We start from the raw sequence: 24384 nt of genomic DNA on the forward strand, positions 1-24384 counted from the left end.
GATTTTTGCGTGTAAAGTACGACTGCGGTTGTGGAGAATTCTGTTGGGTCATTTGAACAATGTTACGTATTTATGAGACAAATGTATAGTTCCTTTATATAAGTTATTATTTGATTAACTGTCTCATTTTTGTTCAAACGGATTTTAATATGTTTGAAGGTTTATAGGATTTTCCTTTGATAAACACGCCTTATTTTGCAGGATGTAAGATAATATTTTGTATACCCCTAGATGGATCTTACAATTACACTACATACAGATCAACGTTTTTATAACTATAGGAGGTATCTGTAAACGCTCGCTTATCCGGACTTCTCATTAGGGAAGTTCGAACAACAGACGGTGAGTCCGTAAATACAAGATATTAGTGTATTAAGAAAATAAAACAAGATATTCTAATTTTTACGGCGCGTACAGTTGGGCTTAATCCACCAGTATTTATTATAACTTAATGTATTAAAATTAAAACGAAAACCTGCTCTGATTACTTATACGGTCGTGTGTTTCATAGGAAAATCCTTTTTAATTCAAAAAGATATGGTATGAACCAACATCGCTTTTCCCCACTCTGCTAAGAGTCGCTTATTGTGTGGAATTTGCTATGCTTTGAACACTTCTGGCAGTTTTCGACTGACCTTGACCGCTTGACTAGGTGACACAGTAACCGAGTTTGCTTGTTTGATTCTGAAAGGCTACTGTTTCTATTTCTTTTTGTAATAATTAGGACCTTCTCTTTATTACCATCGGCAACGTATTGTGTGTTTTAGCATTATGTTGCTGGTTACGTATAAAGCAATGAATGACGAACTATTAGGAACTGAGCGATTACTAATAAGACAAGTTATCACTACTGCATTCAATATTAACTGTTTGTACTTCATTCTTTGCTAAAATTTTAAATAGTGAGGGATCCTGGTCAGCGCATTTAGCCTGATAAAAGTTTTTTACAGACATGTTATTCCTTGCAATCCAGCCATATTTTTAAAGTTGAGTTGAGTCATTGAGGTTCGATATTTTATATAACTCAAAAAACTCAAGGCTAAAACTGCGATCGGGACTTTGCAAAGGAGCATTTATTGTCATGACCCGAAATAGTGTTACCTCTAATTTATATAGATTTGTAAGGGTGTTCCACTTGTTTTTTGTGTGTTTTCTAATCACTACGGTGCTTAACGACCCTATCCACGCATCTGTATAAATACAGACGTCCACTGCGTAAACGCATATTCACTGTTTAATATGATTTGTTACGTAAGGGATTAATAATCACCCAAAATGATAAAATTAACATAGTATATGATTATGATAATTCAGTAGAACTTCTGGAAACAGACACTCAAAGATAAAAAACTCGCAGTAGCGAAATCTCAATGATGTAGATAATTTCTGTAAAAAAGTAAGATTAAGAATGTCTCGTAACTTCAGCCACAGGAATAACGAAATTCGACCTGTAAAGGAAACACTCAAAGTTACTCCAAATGAATAAAAAATTGTACTTAGCTTGCTTTTGTGGGAAGTCACGGTGTTCCGATAACGACACACGGCCCTGGTCCTCCTTCTCTATTTAGCGGACGACCTGGTTTGGCTTCAGTTTCCCCCGTGCGCGTTGTTTCGATGATTCGAGCCCTTGAAAGATCGATGCTGCAGACGCGTTCGGTTTGTTTCTTGGAGTGCCGGAAACGCTCACTAACGATGTTTTCTTGAATGATTCTAATGAGAGACGAAGCTTGCGTTGTCGTAGGAAAAAGGACACGTCGGTTTTGTTTCTTGAAGTTATTCACTAATGATGATACTAAGTTGCTTGAAGAATCTCTTGCTTTCGTCGTCGTTAAAGAGTTCTTGTTGTTTTCTGAAGTTGCTCACTGATACTATGTTGCTTGAAGAATCTGCTGCTTCCGTCGTCGTTGACTTCTTATGATACATGATTTATTATTCTGGTTTTTCTTCGTAGGACGTTGTAGAGTTCTTCTGGTACGCTGCCACCAAATATTAGGGCTTGTGCCTTGTATGATAAGGCGCCCTATGAGGTAATGTTAGACTAGCGATAATCTATACGCTAAGTCGGTTGGTATTGCACTTCCATCTTCAATGGAGTGTCTGGGGTTTTGTAGATCACTTTACGAAGTCGGTATTATCTTTACGACGATGTGTTAAACTCATGGTTCAGTGAGGTTCTTGTAGAAAACACAAGGTATAAAAATAGTATATTCTTCTGAAGTTTTACATGATGAAGATCAGGTATGATCGTATAAGTCTTCTATGACGATAGCTTGATCGCTTCTGCCAATGATGATGGCTAATCCTATTCCTCTACATGATAAAGCTTAGGTAAAGAGGTACAGGTCTTCTAATGACGATAGCTAACTCTGTTCTGCCCGTCTTCCATCTCTGTTACAAGTTATGAAGGAACAGACAGTAGTTCGAACATATGAACATACTATCAGATGACATAGTTTCATACGAACACACAATCGAATGAGACACGCTACAGATCACGTAGGCCGTTTGAATAATAGGTCGGGGTAGTTGTCTCAAGCAGGGAGCTTGGACTAATGTTTATAAACAATTGAATGACTACAGGTGACGGCATGTTATCTTAGCTTACATACTTATTGTATACGTCATCTTTAGCGTCTCTAGTCTGATCACATTCCTGCAAGCAATCTGGTTGACCTCTTTAGTTTTAGACTTTTATATATATATATGGACTAACATTCCATATTTTTATTATGTAAACACTTACATATATATATCTGCCAAGTAAGTCTCATGAACAAAATACTTTTTTTAAAAATAGTAAATGCTTCACTCTCCAAGATGACTCAACCAAACTCAATTAAAACTTTTACAGCTTGTAGTACAGGCGCTGGATGAAAAGCGAAAATCGCTGATGACAAAAATTGGTGATTTTCAGTGCCGACAACCAATTAATGGCGTCTCTGATAGGTATGTATCATGTGTATCGGCGCTGATAACCGGAAATCAGTGCACTTCAATTTTTGGCGCTAGACAGGCATCATACAACCAGATTGCTGATAACTGTGGACACGCAGTTCCCTCTTACTGGCAGAATTGGTTATTGGCAATCCAGTTTTACAGTGCTTGTCTAGCAATGCCATCAACTGGATTTCTGAAGGTGATCAACAGTCAGCAGCTCTAATTTCTACTTAACGGTTAACAGCACCGTTAAGCAGATTACGTATTAGCGTTATTATCCCCTATTTTCAGTTAGCAGTGCTCGGCAGGAAATGGAATCCCCACCGTTAACAGGGGTCTATATCAATAATTACAGGTATGGAAAATGTTTTTTTTGGCCATATTTTCAAAAAGTTTCAATATGTTTTTTTCCACTGCACAATTTATAAACTTAAGAGGTCAAATATTTTTATTTCCCCACCTGTATTTTTGTGGTATTACTTATCTAATCAGTGGTACAAATCTAAAGCAAATTCCTTCAATCATAAGGCAGAATGAAGCACTTACACACTTCACAATGGGGCCATATGGCATCAGGTCACACTTTATAATGGGGCCATATGGCATCGGGTCACACTTTGTAATGGGGCCATATGGTGTCAGCGAGCCCCTTAAGTGATGAAAATGATGGAGGACTGTTTCCACAATATATACATATCTTGTTTCTTTATTACATACACCATGCTCTGGTTCATTACAATTAACATGTGGCAGGCTTGCCCTGTAGCTTAAGCCTACGAGACCCTAACATATGTCCAAATTCTTGACAATGAAAACATCTCCTTGGCCTTGAGATATATGTACGTACGTGTTGGTTGATCTTAAAATGTACCCAAGCTCCTTTTATTATATGTATTAGGCCAGTGTTGTCCAAACATTCGCCTATTGTACCCTTTATTACCTTCTCCTACTGTTACATAACCCACCCCACCCCCTTTGCTCACCATGGCTGACAAAACTCAGTTTTATTTAGGATAATCATGCAAATAGTATATCATTTATGAGAAGACTGCATTATAAGAGTGTTGGTCAATAAATTCAAATTCATTACACAAATAAAAATGATGATTTAATAATAAAATGCTTGAAAATTACTTACACAACTTAGTGTGAGATGTGAGGCTGATGTTCACTGATGGGATGTTTCTGTTGTGTGTGTGTGTTCCTTGTTTGTTCAAGTACCCTCTTGATCTATGTTGCGTACCCCCAAGGGTACGCGGACCCCAGTTTGGACAACACTATATTAGGCAATCAAGTAGAACTGAATGTATGTAACAATTAAATTTGGAAGTGGAACTAAGGCTCCACTTATCTTCTTCAGTCTTTCAATTCTTATCACACCTTGATCTTTTAATTCTTCTACCAGCTTCTCCTCTGAGTATATCATCAGTTTGGGTGCATATAGCATTCCCTACGAGTAATTTAAAAAAAACATGTACCATACTACTGCACAGTCTACTTTAACTCATCTAAGACACGAAATTTAAAAAAAATTTAACTTTCTTTTGCCAAGGCCAATTCAACTGTCAGTTTTCCTAGACCTTCACATGGTATCTTAGGCTCTTGGCTACAACACTTCACAATGTCTCTATAAACATATGGCAGCTAAAATCTACCAGATCAAAAGTCGAATTTTTTCACAATTGGTTTCAAATATTCTTGGTCCTTTTTCACATACATTTCTTGTCAATTTCCCTTTCTTCTGTGCTGAAGCATAGGGTTCCAGTGTAATAGGGTAATATATAGCCCATGATACAAGATATTTTTCTTCACTATTTAACAGATTTCATTGCTTATCAGGAGCCAGACACTCGAACTGAAATTTAAGTTGAGGTGATACTGTATACAAATCAAAATAACTTGGATTTTATATAAATCATTTACTAATTCACACATTTAATAAACACACATACCTTCTTTTTAATTAAAAGTTTTATGAATAGCAGTTTCTTCAATTAATTTAAATACTAAACTAAACTAGTATGTGACTTCTCTGAGTATTTTTGAAAGATAGTTAACATCTATTTGTCTTGGCATTCTGAGAGGAAAAGTTCTATGTATTAATTAACCAAGACTTGAGAATTCAGCCAGTAGATGGTTCACTGTTCAAAGGACCAACAATCTTCATTGACTGTTGGATGAGTAAGACTAATCCTGTCAGCATAAAAGCATCCCCACACTCTTGGTATATACTAATTATACTTCCATGGATAAGTCTGCCTGGCGAGTTCCACCATTTTCTGATCATTTACAGTACTCAATCTTTTTCTTGATGGTAAGAAAATAATCTCTATACATGAAGGAAAATGCCCTTGTGGTATTATTAAGCACTCCTCTTCCGTTCTCTCATAAACTACTACAGAAATGCACAAACTTAATTCCTGACTGTATCTGCTCAACATAAAAAGTAACCATTCTAATTGGCTAATACCAGTGGATGCTTGGGTTAAAAGCTTCCAGGGCATATGTACGCCTTGAACTACTAATATTAAAAATTTTCAATTTCTACACACATCTATAACTCATACAAATAATAACACTATTTCATTTTAAGTTAGAAAGTTTTCAGCACATTTAACATACCTTAAAACTCAGAAATAAAAATGGATGCAAAGCTCAGAAAGCAGCCACCACTCTCCATTCCAGGAATAAAAATCCCCTAAACACAACATCAGTATCAGATTCTGAGCCATTTATGCTATATTGGAATTGAATTTATGTTGAGCCAAGTATTCTAAAATAAAAAGAACAAGTGTTACTATCACTTTTCATATTCCATAAAGCCTGCTGTTTACTCAAGATAATCAGTTTTTTATATACATATTACTAATAGTCTAATAAATGCAACTTTATCTACTAAATTAGCATCTTTATTTCCCTTAATGTCTACATGTGCATGGGTTGAACAAATCTAATTCACAGAATGAGACTAAGATATCAAAAAAAGTGCAAGCTATATTTTTCACTCAAAGGTCATATACGAGTTCTGATATTTTTATAAAAAATAACCTTCCTCTGCAGTTAGGGTGGAATTATGAAAAATATATCCTTCAGCCTCTCTAAGATACATGTAAATATCCCAAAAATGGTGTCTGACATTAGGAAATACAAGACAGATCTATAATTTCCTGATTTATTCAGCTATGGTAGCAGTGTTTCGAGTGATTTCATTGCTTTTCTACTTTTGCCTTTCTTATTTTCACTATATAGTCCAGTATTTTGTAATGAACTACATTCTCCAACTAGGGTAGAAAAATTTAAGCTGTCTTGAACACTTACTTAATTAGGATTTCTCTTGTGCTCCCTTCAACACGATCTTTTCTGTCACTCTAGTTGCCTGAATCGCCTTCCCTAACTGGAATATTTCCCACTGGTTTGAAAGGATGGTGACCCCTTACTACAATGCATCAAGGGCAACATGAACCTACCACAAACAACCATTCCTATAACCTTTCACTGAATTGGACCTTGATTTGGTCAAGTTCACAGAATCAAGAAGATCATGCTCTATTACTCTATATTTAAGTAAACATCCACACAATAACTTTAAATATAATCCTTGCAAAATGGCTAAGTCTGAGCAACTTGAAGTAAAATACTGCAGAACATTATGTTTACAGGTGGCCCACGGTTAACGGCGCAATCGCTCAATGACGAATCGGTTTCGCGGCTGTCGTAAAAAATATTAATTAAAAAATAAGGCATTTTAAGGTATTTTTACAGCACAATTTTCGGTCAACAGCGCCGCTAGCACCGTTATGTCTAACAAGTACATACATTTGTAGAAATACCGTTCAGCCCATAAAGGTTATGCAAATGATATAAAAAATTGTTTTGTGAGTTATTACATAGGTATTAGGGTAAAATATATGCCTCTGACACTGTTCTATGCTGAAAACATAGAGTTAAATGAGTACAAATTTAGCTATGGATGTGTCGATTTATAAATGTTCATGCTTTTATTTTTAAAATGTGTATGAAAATGTATTATGCATAGGTATTTTTATTTCTGCACATAAATATGATACAAAGGCGGCTTTTGAAACTGCCCTTCACATTATCTAATATGATGTTTTTTCATGTTCATTCTTGTAAGCCAACGCCTGCCGCTCTTCCAAAAATATAGAGTTAAAAAGAGTGCAAATTAAGCGATCGATGTGCCGATTTTATAAATGTTCATGCTTTTATGTTTAAAATGTGTATGCAAATGTATTACGTATAAGGTATTTCTAATTCTGCCCAGAAATATGATACTAAGGGAGCTTTTGAAACTGCCCTTCACGTTATCAAATACGTACATATTTTTTCATATTCATTCTTGTAAGCAGCTGCCTTCCGCTCTTCCGAAAATATTGTTAAAAAAAAGTGCAAAAGCAATCGATGTGTCAATTTTATAATTGTTCATGCTTTTAAGTTTAAAATGTGTATGAAAATATATTACGTATAGGGTATTTTTATTTTTGTACATAAATATGATACAAATGAAGGCAGCTTTTGTAACTACCCTCCACGTTGTCAGAGGATGTTTTTTCATGTTCGTTCTTGTCCGCCACTGTTCCGAAAAATTCATGGTGTTATTTTATTAATTATGCATCTTTTACACAAATCCCTTAAAAAGTTATACATTACATACTTCACTGTATCCAATAATATTGTGCGGTGGCCATAGGTTTTAAAATCGCTTAGCGTCAAAAAATCACTTAGCATCGGCAGCCAGGAACAGAACCCCTGCCGCTAACCGAGGGCCGCCTGTATTTCATAGAGGCCAAAGAAAAAGTGAAAGATCAGCCAGATGAGTGACTGCATTTGTTTACCATACAACTACCAAGTTTTATATTCTTAACCACCAAACAAACTTACGCTTCACAGAAACACCTAAGACAGAGGTTCATATACATACTTTGTAAAAACATATATTTTAAAAAATCATTATTCTCTGGTACAGATGCAAATGGAATAATAGTATATATTCATTATTTTAAGAAAACTACACAAATTTTATACTTACCATTTGTTATGAGAAGATTTACAATGTTTGTGAGCCCACTTTTTGTAAGGACGAATTGAACATCTTCTATTGAAAAGTTCAATTGAATGAATTTGTTCATTAAATCCCTTGCTGCAGAGCCCCTTCGCTCCATTTCACGGATGTCAACAGAGCTAGGAAAGAAATTATACAATATTTTACAATTAAATTACTGTTCACAAAAATCACTGAAAAGCAAGTTCAACTAGGTGAAAGGGTGACTAAATCAATAAAGCAGACAGATTACCAATGAAAGCCATCCTTGCAAACCAAGAATATATATAATAAGGTTGAAATACAAAAAATTAAAAACTGAGCCTTTAGAGTGGTGACTAATTCCATGCAAACTACTACAGCATGAAATTACTGTAATACCATACAGGCATTTGAACCTGAGAGTCCACAGCATTTGGATATTTTTTTGCCAAAAAAAAATATATACCTAAGTAATCCTTCAATTATCTGGATTGCCATTACCCAGAACTTAACATTATCCAACATACCTGGACCATGGACCAAGGCCCCAAAGACATATGATACAGTAGCTCACCGAGCTAACAGATTAAAGCATCTGAGCCAACCCCGCCATAAAAGAAACTCTGATATTTTGTTGTACAGTGGACCCCCCGTATTCGCGTTCTCCAGATTCGCGGACTCACACATTCGCGGATTTCTCTCGGGAACGTTTCCCTGCATTATTCGCGGAAAATTCGCGCATTCGCGGTATTTTTCTATGATAAATATCCACAAATTCCTGTTTTTTTTTTTTTTTTTTTATGAATTTCATCATAAAATGCACTTTTTGTGATAAAACTATTAAAAAAACCATGTAGGAAAATTTTTAGTGGGTTTTTCTTGAGTTTTAACTAACAAAATAGGCTGTTTTTAGCATTTTTACAGGGGTTCCAAACATTCGCGGGTTCTAACTATTCACGGGGGGGTCTGGTACGCATCCCCCGCGAATACGGGGGGACCACTGTATACATTTGTGAATGCATGTTTTTACTATAAAGTCCAGGTACTATATTTATACCATGTTCCCCTTAAAATACTGAAAAATTCTTTAACCGCCTATTTTAACAGTTCACTGCCTAATTTAATAGATCTAATGAAAATATACCATAAATTATTATTCTAAAAAATTGAAAATAATTTAAAACAGAAAAACACCCCAAACCATCCCAAAACCCCAAGAGTCATCTTTTGGCAACTTGCTTATGATGTAATACTATAGTCTGAATGGCTGATTGGCTATTCCAGCTCCGGTTTGCAAGCTAAATCTTTATGTAAAGAACAAAAATGTGTGTCTGTTTAGACACCAATACACATTTGTTACAATTAAAATAAAATACAACTCATGACGCAGGTAACAGGAAAATCCTATTTGTGAAGGATGTTTCAACCATCTAATGAATATTTGTTTTCAAACCATGTAATTAATTATTTAATTTATCCACTAACTGGGTACCAAGGCTTTAGTTAATGCAACAGATAAAATCTGTAAAAACACCTACTTTTCACATCATCACATAATTAGCAAGGAAAGTCTTGTGTAAGGGACATAAATACTGCCACTGGGAGCTTACCTCAATACTGTCTCTTCAGCAAACCAGTCTTTTATAACGACTGCAGCAGCTTTCCAATTGTCATCTTCTTTTAGGGCACTTTCCAACTTTTTTTCTACTTCATATGGAATATCTGCAAAATTTGATTCTGCTTCCAAAACATACATGTTGAATGCTCATGAAGTTTCTAGATTCAACCTGTAATTAGTTAAATAACTTTAATTACAAAAAAGCTTCAACATTCCCTACAATAAGTTATTAACCTAAAATAAATTAGATCTTCCACATGTCCAGGATTGGGTAAAATAGATTACACGAGTGTGGAAGTTGACCTGGCAAGGAAGGGGGGGGGGGGGGGGTGGGGGGGGGGGGGGAGGGGGGGGGGGGGGGGATTATTGGCTATATCTTAGAAGTTAATTATAACTTTACCATTTACAATGATACAGTATACAAAATTTAAGGGGTCATGAGGTGGGAGCATATCATACAATGAAGTCTACATGTTGAAAGTCACTGAGCCCTTTAAAAAATTTATACTGATACAATTACACATCTGCATTATATTTTTAAATTCTGACCTTAAAAAAAAATTAGAAGTACCTTTTGCACAATATGGAATCAGATACGTTTCACTGAAAAATTGTACTGCATTTTCAAGATTCATCAAACATTTAATATGGATCTTTCCTGGGTGTACAAACCATTTGGCTTGTTCAGTAGTTTCCCCTGCCCTGAGCTGGAAAAGGCCATTGAGGCTTGGTAACAAGGTAGTCACTTGTAGGTAGGTGGGCACAGGAATCCCCTACTCATCTGCCATAACTTAGCACTTTTTCCTTCTGCAACGGGGACTATGTATGAATGTGATAAAAGGCTTTGGCTTGTACACAAAGGAAAAATAGAAATTATCTCAGAAATTTAATGTTTCTTCTTGACGTCTTAGGGGGCGGAGAAGCTACCTTCCTCTTCATAGGCCGGGAAGCCTTTGAACAGGGAGGTAAGGAGACGTCCGAAGAAGATGGCCGCTGTGAAACTCACTCCAACACAGGAAAGGAGGGTGCTATGCCATGGCTAGGAACCACACTGATCACGAGCAGAGTTCATTCAGTACAAAAGAGCACTTGGCTCGGCAGCAGAGTAGATCACCACCACCTCATAGTTATAAGTACAGTGGTACCTCAAGCTACGAAATTAATCCGTTCCGAGACGGCCTTCGTATTATGAGTTTTCCGTAACTTGGAACACATTTTACATGTAAAATGGCTAATCCGTTCCAAGCCCTCCAAAAACACCCCAGTAAATTATATTTCCAGGCCTAAAACACATGTTCTAGGGTTACGACGGAAGAAATATGACTCCAAAAAGGCAAAATACTGTACATACTTGAGTAATATTCAACTGCATGTAATGTTCAACCCCATTTTTACTACATATATTAGGACTTTGGCATACGTCCCTTAGCAATAAGCCTAGCCTATGTTAGCGGTTGCTACTGTAGCCTAGTCTATGATTCTGACATCTAAACCTAAGAGCTAAAAGCTTAGAATATGCCAATAAAATGTATAAATAATCAGTATGTACTTATTTCAAATAATTATTAATTAATCATTAACTATAATACACAAACAAACAAAAAACAAACCTTCCAATCGATTGTTTACATTAAGCTCTTACCCGTCTTGCGAGTATCGAACTAGCGCCAAGCAATCATTTTTCCTAGCACACAGTAAGCCATAAATTGTCATTAGTATCTCTCTTCAACTAATGAAACCACCAAACAGTATAATAACCATTCATTTCTATTCTTTATTCTATTTTTACCTAATGAAGATACCGAGTTACTGACAGCTATAATGAAACGTGCGTATACGATAGGTTACGTAATAATAAAACAGAAGAAGAATTCTAAAAAATATGTATTTGTTGGCAGTCTGATTTATTTTATATTTTATGATATCTAATTCACAATTTTTTTAATTAAATGTATTGCATATACTCATTTCAAATAATTATTAAGTAACCATTAACTATAATAAACAAACAAAAAAAAGCTTCCAAACGTCTGTTTACATCCCAGCAACTTTACGAGTATCAAACGATCGCCAAGCAATCACTTTACACATAAGCCATAAATTTTCATTATCTCTCTTCAACTACTGAAACTACCAAACAGTATAATAAACCATTATTTCTATTCTTTATTCTATCTTTACCTAATGTTTTTTTTATTAAATGTATTGCATGAATAAGTTTTTCAATTTACAGCAACCTTTTACCAATAGAATACTTAAAGCACAAGGGGTAGATGCTGACCAATAGGAGAGCAGGACCTTATGGGGTGACTAGCATCAGGAACCAATGGGAGAGCGGGAGGATGGTGGCGAGTTTACTCAGTTGGCGGCGCGGGAGTTTTAAAATTGTTCTCGGTGGTCCAGGCGAATCTCGGGACTTTACAGCAACAACCTTTCGTATCTTGAAAACTTTTCGTATGTAGAGCAGTAAAATTTTTCGCATTGGCTTTCGTAACTTGGATTTTTCGTAAGTTGAGCCTTTCGTATCTCGAGGTACTACTGTAGTAATCATCAGCAAAGAACTACAGTGTTCTTGGACACCTCTTTCTTGGAACCTCCAGTGCTAACGAAGAGTCATCGATACCCAGGCTGGAGGTGTCGAGCCTTCTTCAGATAGCACAATAGTGCTCTAATGGGACAAAGTAGCATCTCGTCTGGATCATCACCAACAGTCACAAAGGGAGGGGATGGTAAAAGACTCGAATCTAGCATTAGGGACTGAAGGATTCCGAGTCTTTGCTAAGAAATCTCGGACGAAATAGAGTGTAACCGATCCCCATCCCCTTCAGTGTTTAACATCAAAAGAAAGACCATGAAGTTCTCCAACTCTCTTCGCCGATGCCAGGGCAAGCAGAAAGAGGTCTTGAGCATCAGATCCCTGTCTGAGGATTCTCAAAGGGGCTCGTATGGTGCACAAGTCAGGCTCTGGAACATGAGTCACATGCCATAAAGGGGGCCTGAGATCCCTGGGTGAGCAAGACCTCTTGGATCTCCTCATAAGTAACTTTACCTCGAAAGAGGATGAGATATCAATACCTCTCAGCTTTAAGACTAGGCCTAGTGTGGTCCTATAGCCTTTCACAGCTGAAACTGAGAGGAGCTTCTCTCCGCAAAGGAAGACAAGGAAATTTGCAACCTGCTGAAGAGTGGCTCCATCCAGAGGAATACCCCATCTATGACACCAACCACAGAAAACAACCCACTTTCCCAGGTGTACTGCTGCAGAGGACTGTCTGAGGTATCCTGCCATCTCTGTTGCTGCTCAGTGGGAAAAGCCTCTCGCTCACAAGAGATGGTGGATAACCTTCAGCTATGAAGACAGGGAAGAAATTGCCTGATGGTACCGTTCAACATGCGGTTGACACAGCAGGTTGTGCCACGAGGGAATCTCTCTCGGTGCCTCAGAGAGAAGAGCCAGAAGGTCGAGATACCAAATGGCCTCAGGCCATTTGGATGCCACAAGAATCACCTGATGACTCGAGGTGGTCGACACACTGTTGATCACCATACGAATAAAACAAAACAGGGGGAAGGCTTGTACCACGAGGTTGTCCCTCAGGTGCTGGAACGTATCCTCTGCAGTGGCCAGGTCCAGTACAATGGAGCAGAAGGTCTCTGGCTTCCTGTTGTACCTGATGGCAAACAAGTCTATGACTGGATGCCCTGATGGGCTGAACAGCCTTTCTGTCACGTCCTGGTGAAGGGACTACTCTATTCCTATCACATGATTCTGGCGGCTGAGCTTGTCTGCCATCACATTCCTTTTGCCTGGAATGTATCTGGCTGACTACTCTACCAAGTGGGCTATGTCTCACTCATGCACCTGCAATGTCAACTGAAGAAGCTCGAGAGAAGTGAGCCCCCCCTTGCTTGTTGACATATACCACTACTGTGGTATTGTTGCTCATCAATACTACCAAGTGTCCCATCACACGATCCCAAAATTCTTTAGAGCCAGGAAGGCTGCTTTGAGCTCCAAGATATTGATGTGAAGGTGCTTCTCATGAAAGTCCCACACTCCTGCAGTCAGCAACTCCTCCAGGAGTGCGGCCCATCCCTCAGTCAATGCATCAGAGAACAGAAGCATGTCTGGAGGGGGAGTGCTAAGATCCAATTAAGAGGTTCCTGTCATCGAGCCACCAGTCCAAGTCCTCTCTCACCTCCTGCAAGTAGTAAATAATTATTGTTTTTTTGTTAAGTCAAAGTATATAACATAACAACAAATAAAGTAGTATGCATGTTATCGTTAACATAATAAATGAATCAAACATTAAAACTAAAAAAATATTCTTGACTTTCAGTGCAAACTTTCAATATTATAGGTAAAATTCTGTTAAGCAAAATCAGTACTTTGAACAACATCTGATTGGGTAGAAGGGCATAGACCGCAAACCCAATTTTTCTTCTTATTACACCTATAACATTTTCCAGTACGTATTCATCTTGTATATGTATACCTATACGTATATGCAATGACATTTATAAAAGAAAAGGTCCATTGTTCATACGCGAACAAACCCTCGGTCTTAACAATAGGATAATTTCTAGCGCCCTAGGATCTGATCCCGGCGACTGAGTTTGTCTGCGACCACGTTCCGCTTCCCTGGGATATACCTGGCTGAGAGCTCTACTGAATTGCTGATTGCCCACTGGTGAAGCTCGACGGTCAAGGCATGAAGTTGCTGAGAAACCAGGGCTCCCTGTTTGTTCACGTAGGCTAATGACATGAGACCGACAGAGTGACCCTCTACCATCCCCTGAGACTCCTCCAGATCCAGGAAAGCCGCCTTCAACTCCTAGACGTTGATATGCTGCTGCTTGTCCTCCAAACCCCAAACGCCTGAAGCAATGAGGCCGCCTAAGTGCGCGCCCCAACCTGCGAGGGAGGCGTCTGAGAACAGAAGGAAGTCCGGAGGGAGAGAACGCAGAGGGACGCCCTTCAATAGATTCCGGTCGTCCAACCACCAATGAAGGTCTTCTCTCACTTCCAAAGACAGTGGAACCAAAAACAGGGGAGAGTCCCCCGCCGGAGACCAGAATTCCCCCAGTCTCCATTGCAGAGACCGAAGGTGAAGACGCCCATGAGGGACAAGCTTCTCCAGGGAAGATAGGACTCTCAGAAGAACCTGCCCACTGATGAGCTGACTGATGCGACTTTTACAGGTGTATGGGGTAGTGATGAGTTTACCTCCCCCATTACATTTGACAACGTCTCCTTACACTCACAACATCCACACTAAATTGCCTTTCGCAACACCCAAGGATGCTCAGATGCAGGCCCCCTGGATCTTGTTTGAGGACCATCATACACTCTTTCAGTTACATCACCATTCACTTCTTCCAAACCACTTTCTTTCAAACTCCCATTATCTCCCTCACTACCATCCTCCCAAATTCCATTCACTACTTCAACGATGTCTTCTAACTCTGGTTCCAACATCTCCCCGATTTCGGCCACCAAACCACTCAGTTCATCCATACTTCTGTCAAACTCCTGCAAAGACTTAATCCATCCTATCAACTACCTCCTCAATACTCAGTTTCCTTCTCACTGAAGTCTTATTTGTCCCTGTCAACTCAAACCCACATACACTACAAGTATCATTCATTCCCCCAAAGTCAGCCGTAGCACACGCTTTATCAACCGTTTGCACCCTACCACCAACCCCCTTACCATGCCGTTCACACTTCTTCCTTCCACTTCCTCTCTCCACACTCTTCTGTTTTCTTCCATTCTCAACCAACACCAACTGTCGATCTCCCAGACCAACTTGTTCACCGACAGTCGGCTCATACTTATTCACCCTCAAACCACTCACTCATTGCATTCTCCTGAACATACAGTGGTACTTCCCTCCACTTACGGAGCTGGTTATGGTGTGCCCTAACCTCATCCATTCCCCCACCTACTCGCAATTTCCCCAAAACATAACTCAACAAAAATCCCGTCAAAAAGCTACCCAACTCTCTTGCCCAAACTCACTTGTTATCCCCATACTTTGCCTCAAATACCTCTCATATGCCTTAAAAAAATCCCCTATGTCCCTCCTACCATATTCCTTGTATTTTGCACATCTAGGTATCTCTCTCATATATACAGCCTTTCGTACTTCCCGCTCACTCTCACTCTCACTTCCGCTACTTCCATTCTGATCCCTCTTAACCTCGTCCCAATACAGCGAATCAACTTCCATACTAACATCCATGCTCCTGATTACGCTCTTCTTACCCTTCTTTCTACCCACCTGTTTCCACTCACCGCTATCCAAATCACTCTCGAACCCTTCCCCAATGTATTCACTCCTAGTCTCATCCTGTCTGTCATCCTTACTAGCTTTCTTTCCCTTAGTCGTCTTTTTTTCCTCAGCCCCCTTCTTATTCTTGTCCTCAGGTTTATCCTTATCCTGTCTCTTTCCCCTCTTTCCTTTACCTATCACAAACAAGTCACCTTCGTCACTCGTTGTTTCATCCACTCGCTTTTCCAGTCTTTACCACTTCTGGCCTATCACAAGACCTAGTAGGCCTACCTCCTACAGCTCCCTCTCCCATGAACCCCTTCATCATCTCCTGCACTGCATTCATCATCACCAAGAATTTTTCTTCCATTTTCTTAACCATTCTCTCTTCCGCTCCTTTCACTTCTTTCATTTCCACTTTTGCACTCCTTAGCATTCCTCTCATTTCCTCTAACTAGCTCTTCAGCTCCTCACACTCTACCCTTAACCTCTCATTCTCCACTTCCAATTGTCCTCTTACTTCCCTCTCCAACCTCAACTCCTCCTTCAGCCTCTCCACCTCAGACAATCCTTCCATCCCAAACTTTCTCACCACTCACACACACAGGCCTAGACCAATCGTCCTGCAGCTGCCACACCAGCAGTCCCTGTTCGGGCGCCAAAAAATAATGTGGCGGGATCACAAGCTTAGTAAAAACAAGTAAACTCCTCACAGTTACGTTAATCATACCAGCTAACAAAATTTCCCACACTCACACTTTCCCCTTTAAGTTACCTTTAACCTGCAGGACAATTGGTTCAATGAAATACCAAACACACAAAACACATACAGGTACTCACCTCTGGCTTCTGATACTCAGGGCTAGGCCGTGCTGTCCGCCGGATATAGGCTATAGGCTAGCCGACACACAACCACCACCGACAACCAAACACAACCCAACCACCTGAGACCCACAAACCCACAACAACTCAATAGATGTTGTCAAATATAAACTATCATTACTTCTCCAAAGCGCGCTACAGCCCGCAACTTCTCCAATCTTTGATCCGACAGGAAAACTCTTGCCACTGTCGTATCGATGACCATGCCCAGGTAGAGAATCCTTTGAGTGGGTACGAGGTTCGACTTTTCCTGGTTGACTAATATGTAGAGGTCCAGACAGCACCGAGGAAGACGATCCCTGTCTTGCAGCAGCTTCTCCCTGGAAACTGCCAAGACCAACCAATCGTCGAGGTACCTCAGCAAACGGATCCCCTGAGCATGGGCCCAACTTGACACGAGAGAGAAGACCCTTGTGAACACTTGAGGGGCTGTCGTCAGCCCGAAGCACAAGACTTTGAACTCGAAGATCTTGTCCGCCAGAGAGAAGCAAAGGAACTTCCTGGACGTGGGATGAACAGGGATTTGGAAGTATGCATCCCTCAAGTCTATCGACAGCATGAAGTTGCCTTCCCTCACGGCTGCCAACACCGAGCGCAGGGTCTCCATCTTGAACCGTGTCTTCCTGATGAAGCAATTCAAGGTGATAAGTCTATCACAGGCCTCCATCCTCCCGACGCCTTGGGCACCAAGAAAATGTGACTGTAAAACCCCGGGGACGGACGCACTACTTCCTCTATCGCATCATTGTCCAGCATTTTCTGCACCTCCTCCTGAAGAGCCAAGAACTTCTGCCCCTGGAGCCTCTTCTTGGTTTAAAGGAATGAGAGCGAAAGGGGCGTTGATCTTGAGACTTGGGCTGTGTCGAATGGGAAGGCCCTGCCAAACTCGGGGCTGCGATGGTCTACCAGGCGACGATCTTCTCGACTGCTGCTGGATTGGGGGAGGAGGAGGGGCTGGACGTCTCCAAGGGTGGGACTCTGACTTAGTCAGTCCTTGGTGTCAGCCTGGCGTCGGTCTATCGCATTTTCAAGTTCTGTCCGAGGAAACAAGAATTGCAACTCCAACAGATCACCATTCCTCAAGGCCAGCAAAGACTCGGTGCCGAGCGACCTCTCCATCCTAGACAAAGCTGCGTCCCTCCTAACCAGAAGAAGATTAGCCCATAAATTGGCACTGAGGTGAGCCAAATAAGAAAACCGCCCTTGCCCGGACTGCAATAGACTGGCAAGTGAGGCGGCACTCACCAACCCTTCAGGGGACCTGTTAGAAGCTACCTTGGCAATCACCACAGACCAGAGGTCCAGCCAAGAAACCGTCTGCAACATGGAGGCCGCCGTAGATTCCAAAGCTAAGGCATCTTGCAGAGACAAGGACGGAGCCACTGACCTCACCTGTTCCAAAGTCAAACCCGGCTTCAGGTGGCGTGACAACAAAAACGCTGAGCTTGTGGCATAGTACTTCCTATGTCTTGTGAGAGGTGAGGGTAGTAGTTTGGTAGAGCCTCTAGAGCGAAGTGAACCGTCCCAGTCAGAAACAGAGGCGTTAACCTTCTGCAAGACCGACAGAACGTGCCCCGACAACGGCAGCTGAAGAGATGATTTGGGGTCCTGAGTACGTAGCTCCCACCAAGGCTTCCAAGCAAGAAGGAGTGTAAGACGACCGAGCCTGAGTCCTACTTTCCAAACTGTTGAACCCACGAATGAGATCAACAACTTCCGAAAAGAAAGACAGAAACTCCCGCGTGTCTCCCTCCTCCTGCTCTAGCACCAGCAACCGACGACGAGGATGTGTAGGCTCTTCTAATGCGCCTTCTTCATCACAAGAGGGTTAGCAGCCAAACAGTCCGAAACCCCTACTAACCTATCTGGGCTCGGTCCAAGCGTCAGCCTCCGAGACAGACCCACTGTAACACTAGGCACATCACTTACCTCAACAGGTGACTCCAGACGTCCATGAATGGCCACGGGCGTGGCGGCCGTACATGCGGGAGATGGGGGTGAAACTCCAGCACTCGAGGTTGACGGAGAATCCCTTATAGTCGAATTCTTGGGAGCACCAGTTAGAGAGGCAGACAAACACTCCAGCTGCACCAGCTCCGTGCTCACCACCTTCGATCTCTTGACAGGTGCCTTCAGATCTTTACGGCGACGAAAAGGCCTTGGAGAAGAAGGAGCACTAATATCACGTTCACGGACAGGGGAGGATGCAACACGCTCGCGATGTGCAAGGACGGAAGGGGGGGGGGGGGGGGGGGGGGTTGCAAGTTCGGGATTCAGCGGCGAAGCAACCCCTGCAGAACACACACCACTAACACTGCCCGAAACCACAGCACTCTCAGGAACACATACGCGTTGTTCCTCCCTCGACGGCGAAGGAAGGGCAAAGTCCTTAGCCTTCCAATGCTTGATACGCTGACAAGGCGTAGAGGGGGAAGAGGGAGAGGAAGACAGCACTAACTTCTTATGCGCACTCTTTCTTGGAAGGCGGGGGCGAAGCAATGCGTTTCCTACCCGTCCTCCCAACCGATAAGGCAGCCAACTTCACATCCAATACAGAGTCCAGCCTCTGAAGCACTGCCTGACATATGACCTCAGACTGATGTGCCAGAGAAGGCTCCGAAGACAAGGAAGGGAGATGTTGCAAACTGGGCGGCAGTGATGACGTCGCGGCTAAGCGAGGCAGATCGGAGGAGGCAACTGGGAGATATGTCATCGATGAGAGTGACGTCACAAGCGGTGGTGACATCACGGCTTCCCCTCTGTATGAGGGGGAAAGAGACGCCACTGGCAGAGGAATACACTCCGATACAAAGCGGCACTGAGTTTGGGGTTACGCCTTAAGGGTATTGACACCTCCTCTTCCTGGGAACTTTCCCTGCTAGTTAAGGGGTTTGAGCAGTAGAGTTCTCCTAGAGAGCTCAAGCCCCCAACGTGGGATGTATCCTTGGTGCTTAAGAGCTTAACTAAGAGTCCATATGACCACTTGCGTCGCTCATCTGACAGGAACCTGACGCTCAAGACAGTTTTCCTTCTGGCTTTGGCATCTTCCAAGAGGGTAGGAGAGCTCCACGGTCTGAGTTATGAGGTGAAGCACACCAGGGGTTGGAAGTCAGTGTCCTTCGTATTTGTCCCGGAATTCGTGGCCAAGACCCAAATCCCTCGGTGCATGATGACAGGTTCACTATTTTTGTTTTCCATTCCTCACTGACTGACTTTGTGGGTGGTGATGCTCAAGAGCTTTTTGTTGTGCCCTGTTCGGGACCTGCATTGCTATCTTAAAGAACTCTCGGCCACCTTAGACCATGCTGCCACAGACTTTTTGTTAGTACAGGCCGTACAAAGAAAGAGGTATCTAAGAATACTATCTCTTTTTGGATACGGGAAGCCATCAGACAGGCATACTTGACTCTTGATGATTCCACACCACGTCTGCACAGGCTAGAGCACATGACGTTAGGGGTATTGGTCCCTCTCTGGCTTTCAAAAAGAACTTGGCTTGTACATAGAGTGCTGAGCGCTGGTACTTGGTTACGCCAGTCCACATTCACCTCCTTCTATCTTAAGGATGTTGCCCACAGATCTATGGACACGTTTTCCCTGGGTCCTGTGGTGGCTGCCCAACAGGTTGTGTAACTCATAGTTGCCCTTAACGGGGCACCTTTGTATCTTACCTAAGATGATTGTGTGGATGAGAGAATGAGTGAGTTGGCTGGTCTCCTTCTTTCTCTTGTACCTTTCCTTCTTCCTTCGGGCGGTTTAAGGAATAGACACGTCATTTGCTGACTGGTCTGATACAGGTGAGTGAGGTAGTCATTAATGGTAGTGTGGTCGTGCAAATATACAATATCTTACCACTATTTAGTAGCATAGGTTCCGCTCCTGGACAAGGAGGAGTCGGGAGTACTACAAACCCTAGTGTCTTGGTTTGTATTGGACAGTCAGTTTCTCTTTGGTTGCCTATACAATGGTTATCCCATATATCATTGTACGTCACTCATGTTCTGAGTGGCTAGATATTAATGTATCTAGCTTCTCAACGGGCTTCAGTCCCTCTCCATGAACTATTTCTTTTGAGAGCTGGACTGGCGGGTAGGCCCCCAGCTGGTCTAGGATGTCTTATACCTCCCTCCAAGTACGAGTCTGTCTATTTGTTAAGACTTGAGGGTTTTTGTTTCGCATATGAACAAATAACAAATTTTTTAAGACAATTTGTATTTTTCATAGCTACAAACATGAGGTCTTAACGTTATACTGCCCACCTCTAGCCGCCCCTCTATTTGTCAAGTCATTCTGAGTTGGGAAAGACTGGCGTAGATAAGCGGTGGTTGACCACTCTTCACCCGCTCTACACATGCGTTGCCAGATATCACAAGATTCCTTGCTTTCATCTGCTTTTTAATCGGATCCAGCTGGGTGCTATAAATTATCCTAACGTTAAGACCTCAGGTTTGTAGCTATGAAAAATACAAGTTGTCTTAGAAAATTTGTCATGTTTTGGGAAAAAATGACCAACAGCAAATATATCACAGATTTTAGTATGTTTTTGGCATTAAGCATAGGGTAAATGACCGAGCGGCGATATAATGGCCACCTCTAAAGGTACATGGCCACTTTCCAGAAAAAGTACTTGAATTCGCTGCCATGAGCATCATTCAAGAGTTGTGACCCATCTAGGCAGCACATCAAGACCTCTTCACTCCTCTCGAACTAAGTGCTTTCTCCTAAATTACAAAATAATGGCATAATTCAAGCGCTTTTTAGGGAAGTGACTGTGTTCCGAGAGAGGTGGCCTCTACGTCGCCGCTCAGTCACTTAGCCTATTAGGGAGTTTTCAGAACAAAGCAAAAAGATACTACGGTAAATGACCGAATGGTGACATAGTCTAGCGGCCACCTCTCTCAATACACGGCCACTTCCAGAAAAAGTGCTTGAATTACCTATGCCATTATTCGAGAAGAACATAGAGGTCTCAGTGTTCTGCCAAGATGGGCTACAACTCTTGGCTTATGCTCATGGCGGCAAATTCAAGTACTTATTAGGGAAGATGGCCGCATTCCCGGATCGGTGGCCACTATGTCGCCATTCGGGCATTTACCCTAATTCTACAGAAGAGCACTGCAAGGTAATGTAGTGATAACATTTTTTCACTGAATAGCTAGTATTAGAAAATGGTGTAGTAGCATACTTAAACTATCTGCTAACTCGGTACATGAGATAACATGAAAAGTTACTGAAACAATCTAAGGGATTTACATCTTTTAATTACCTACTACTATGTTTTCACGTTCATTCCCTATGGGTTGGTACTTATAATACGCAGCCCTACAGAGCTTTTCTGCAGAATCAGCCTCCCCAATAATATTCCAGTCAAGTTTGTTTGTTTGTATGGTGTTTTTACGTTACATGGAACCACTGGTTATTCAACAACAGGAAACACAAACCTCTCACACCTCAATGGAATGCCCGAGAATCAAACTCGTGGAAAGTGAGGTGACACGCCAAACCATACTGACCACGGCACTGAGGTGCATTCCAGTCAAGTACTAAAATAGCTAATACAATTCATTTTTCACCCTGTTTTGACAATTAGGTGGTAGTACCTAATACTAGGTACATTAAGTTTCTGGAAGATTAACATTGTATAGCTAGACTAGAAGGTTAAGTTAAAAGGTATCTTTGGTACCAAGCTAGTACTATGACTTACAATAATTTCAACTTTAAATTACTACTAGGCTATAGGTAGGTAGTAGTAGATTCACATCAACTGTGCATTTGATGTCTAGCTAAGCCAGTTCCTTACGACGCTCCTGATTGGCTGTTGATAAGCCACTCACAGGGCTGGAAACTCTCAGTCTCTCTCGAGACTTCACATAGGCAGGTTGTACCTAGCCTATGTTCCACCTCTCCTAAGGAATGTCTTTCAAAAGTGTCCCTCAGGAAAGATGGAATCAACAGCCAATCAGGGTCGTCGTAAGGGAATGGCGTAGACATCAGATGCACAATAGGTACCTATATGGTAACTACCCCTAATCACTACCTAGCAAATAGGTAGGTAGTACACTAAACACCTCAATCAGAACAAGGATTGTCAACCAAACCACCAATTAGGCTGCTACCTACTACCTATCTAGGTAGGTAGGTAGGTACCTAGTACGTAGCAACAAGTGTCTTTGCGGTTCAGGTGCCAATCGCGATACCTAGGTGCCAAAGTTGTACAGAATAATTTAACATTACCTTCAGATACTAATCAGACACTGTCCATTAATGATCACTAACAATGAACGCACTTTTCACAACTCAAAGATCAACAAAAGCTTCACCACACGATGTAGTGCTGGGTGGCGGTGTTGACATACTTCAGCATTCGAATTTTGTGCTCAGTTTTCCTCATTCGTGAGTCGGGGAGAAGGGGGGGGGGCGGAGAATGGGGTTTGTTATCGGGATTCGGGAGGGATGGGGGTTTGTTATTGTAAACAAAGTAGTTTACTGCTTGTTAGCGCCGTTAAAAAAATGTCATTATCAAATCTCCTGACATGTTTAAGTTGCTTCTTATTTTCCTCAGTTATTCGTGAGAAAATCATAACAACGAATGCTGTGGGTGCCTCCCTGAAGACAGCCTATTAATTTCAAATATAAAAGAAATGACTGTATAAAAGAATTTGATGATTAAGATAGAAAAATTAGAAAAAAAAAATTAAAGAAATATAGTAGGTTTTAAACAATCAAGTAGATCTTCCCAGTTGGAGCTGAAAATATTATTGAGTCCCCACTGGAATAAATAAAATACAGTTAAACCACCAATAATTAAAACTATCTCCGCCTCGGATATGAAATAAAATTTTTAAAATTAAACACTCACTTAAGAAATTCCCCTAAAAGTTACTTGCATGCCCCAGAAACAGCAACGACAACATATAATAAAACATGAAAACCGAAAAGGCCCACATCAAGCATAAAAATAATAAATAAATAAATAAATATATCTGAAATATCTAAAAAAAAAAAAAAAAAAAAACAGTGAAGACGATTGGCTCAATTGAGAGTGCATGGGAAGAAGGAAGGACTGATTAAAGTAGACGAAGACCCAGAAATATACAGACAGGAGAATGACAAACAGAACAGAGGAATGGCACAACAAACCTTTTCTTCTCAACTACTCGGGTGGAATATTATCCTTTGAATTATTATTATTGTTATTATTATTATTATTATTATTATTATTATTATTATTATTATTGGTAGTAGTAGTAGTAGTATTTGCTGGAAGATGACCTTCATTAATACAGGTTTTATTGAAAATAATGCAAAAAAAATAGCCATTATTTTCAATAAAACCTTGTATTATTATTTCTCACTGAATATCCTAGGCTTATTTGTAGCCCATTTTCCCAACTCGCTATTCCCAACTCCTTATTTAACATTCACCCGCTTGTTGTTATACACAATGGTTGATTAAAGCCCCCACTTTCACTTCCACTTGGTACTAGAGGAGGCTCCTCCTCTCACTCTTTTTGTTCCGTTTTGCTGGAGAGCTGCTGCTGTGGTGCGCGTCCAAAGCAATTGCGTGTACTTGTGTGCTTGGTTGTGGTTATATGTCGTCTGTCTGAGTGAGCGCGTGTGTATGTGTGTGT

At 41.0% G+C, this 24384-nt stretch overlaps 1 protein-coding gene across 6 annotated transcripts; it reads right to left on the reverse strand.

The window, feature by feature from the left end:
• Positions 1–822: 822 nt before the first annotated feature.
• LOC135208001 (uncharacterized) lies at positions 823–23182 on the reverse strand. Of its 6 annotated transcripts, none has more exons than XM_064240095.1 (4): positions 22988–23153; positions 9589–9765; positions 7985–8136; positions 823–4792 (listed from the first exon to the last, which is right to left on the reverse strand). In XM_064240095.1, the coding sequence occupies exons 2-4, from the start codon at positions 9732–9734 to the stop codon at positions 4773–4775; spliced, it is 318 nt and encodes a 105-aa protein (XP_064096165.1). In that variant the 5' UTR covers positions 9735–9765; positions 22988–23153; the 3' UTR covers positions 823–4772. The 6 variants fall into 6 exon arrangements, with proteins under 6 accessions (XP_064096165.1, XP_064096161.1, XP_064096160.1 ...); XM_064240091.1 differs by lacking the exon at positions 823–4792 and adding an exon at positions 5604–5710 and having other exon boundaries at positions 23041–23182; XM_064240090.1 differs by lacking the exon at positions 823–4792 and adding an exon at positions 5604–5710 and having other exon boundaries at positions 22988–23154.
• Between the last annotated feature and the right edge of the window lie 1202 nt (positions 23183–24384).

Source organism: Macrobrachium nipponense, chromosome 34 (genome assembly GCF_015104395.2).
Source record: "Macrobrachium nipponense isolate FS-2020 chromosome 34, ASM1510439v2, whole genome shotgun sequence".
Lineage (NCBI taxonomy): Eukaryota > Metazoa > Arthropoda > Malacostraca > Decapoda > Palaemonidae > Macrobrachium > Macrobrachium nipponense.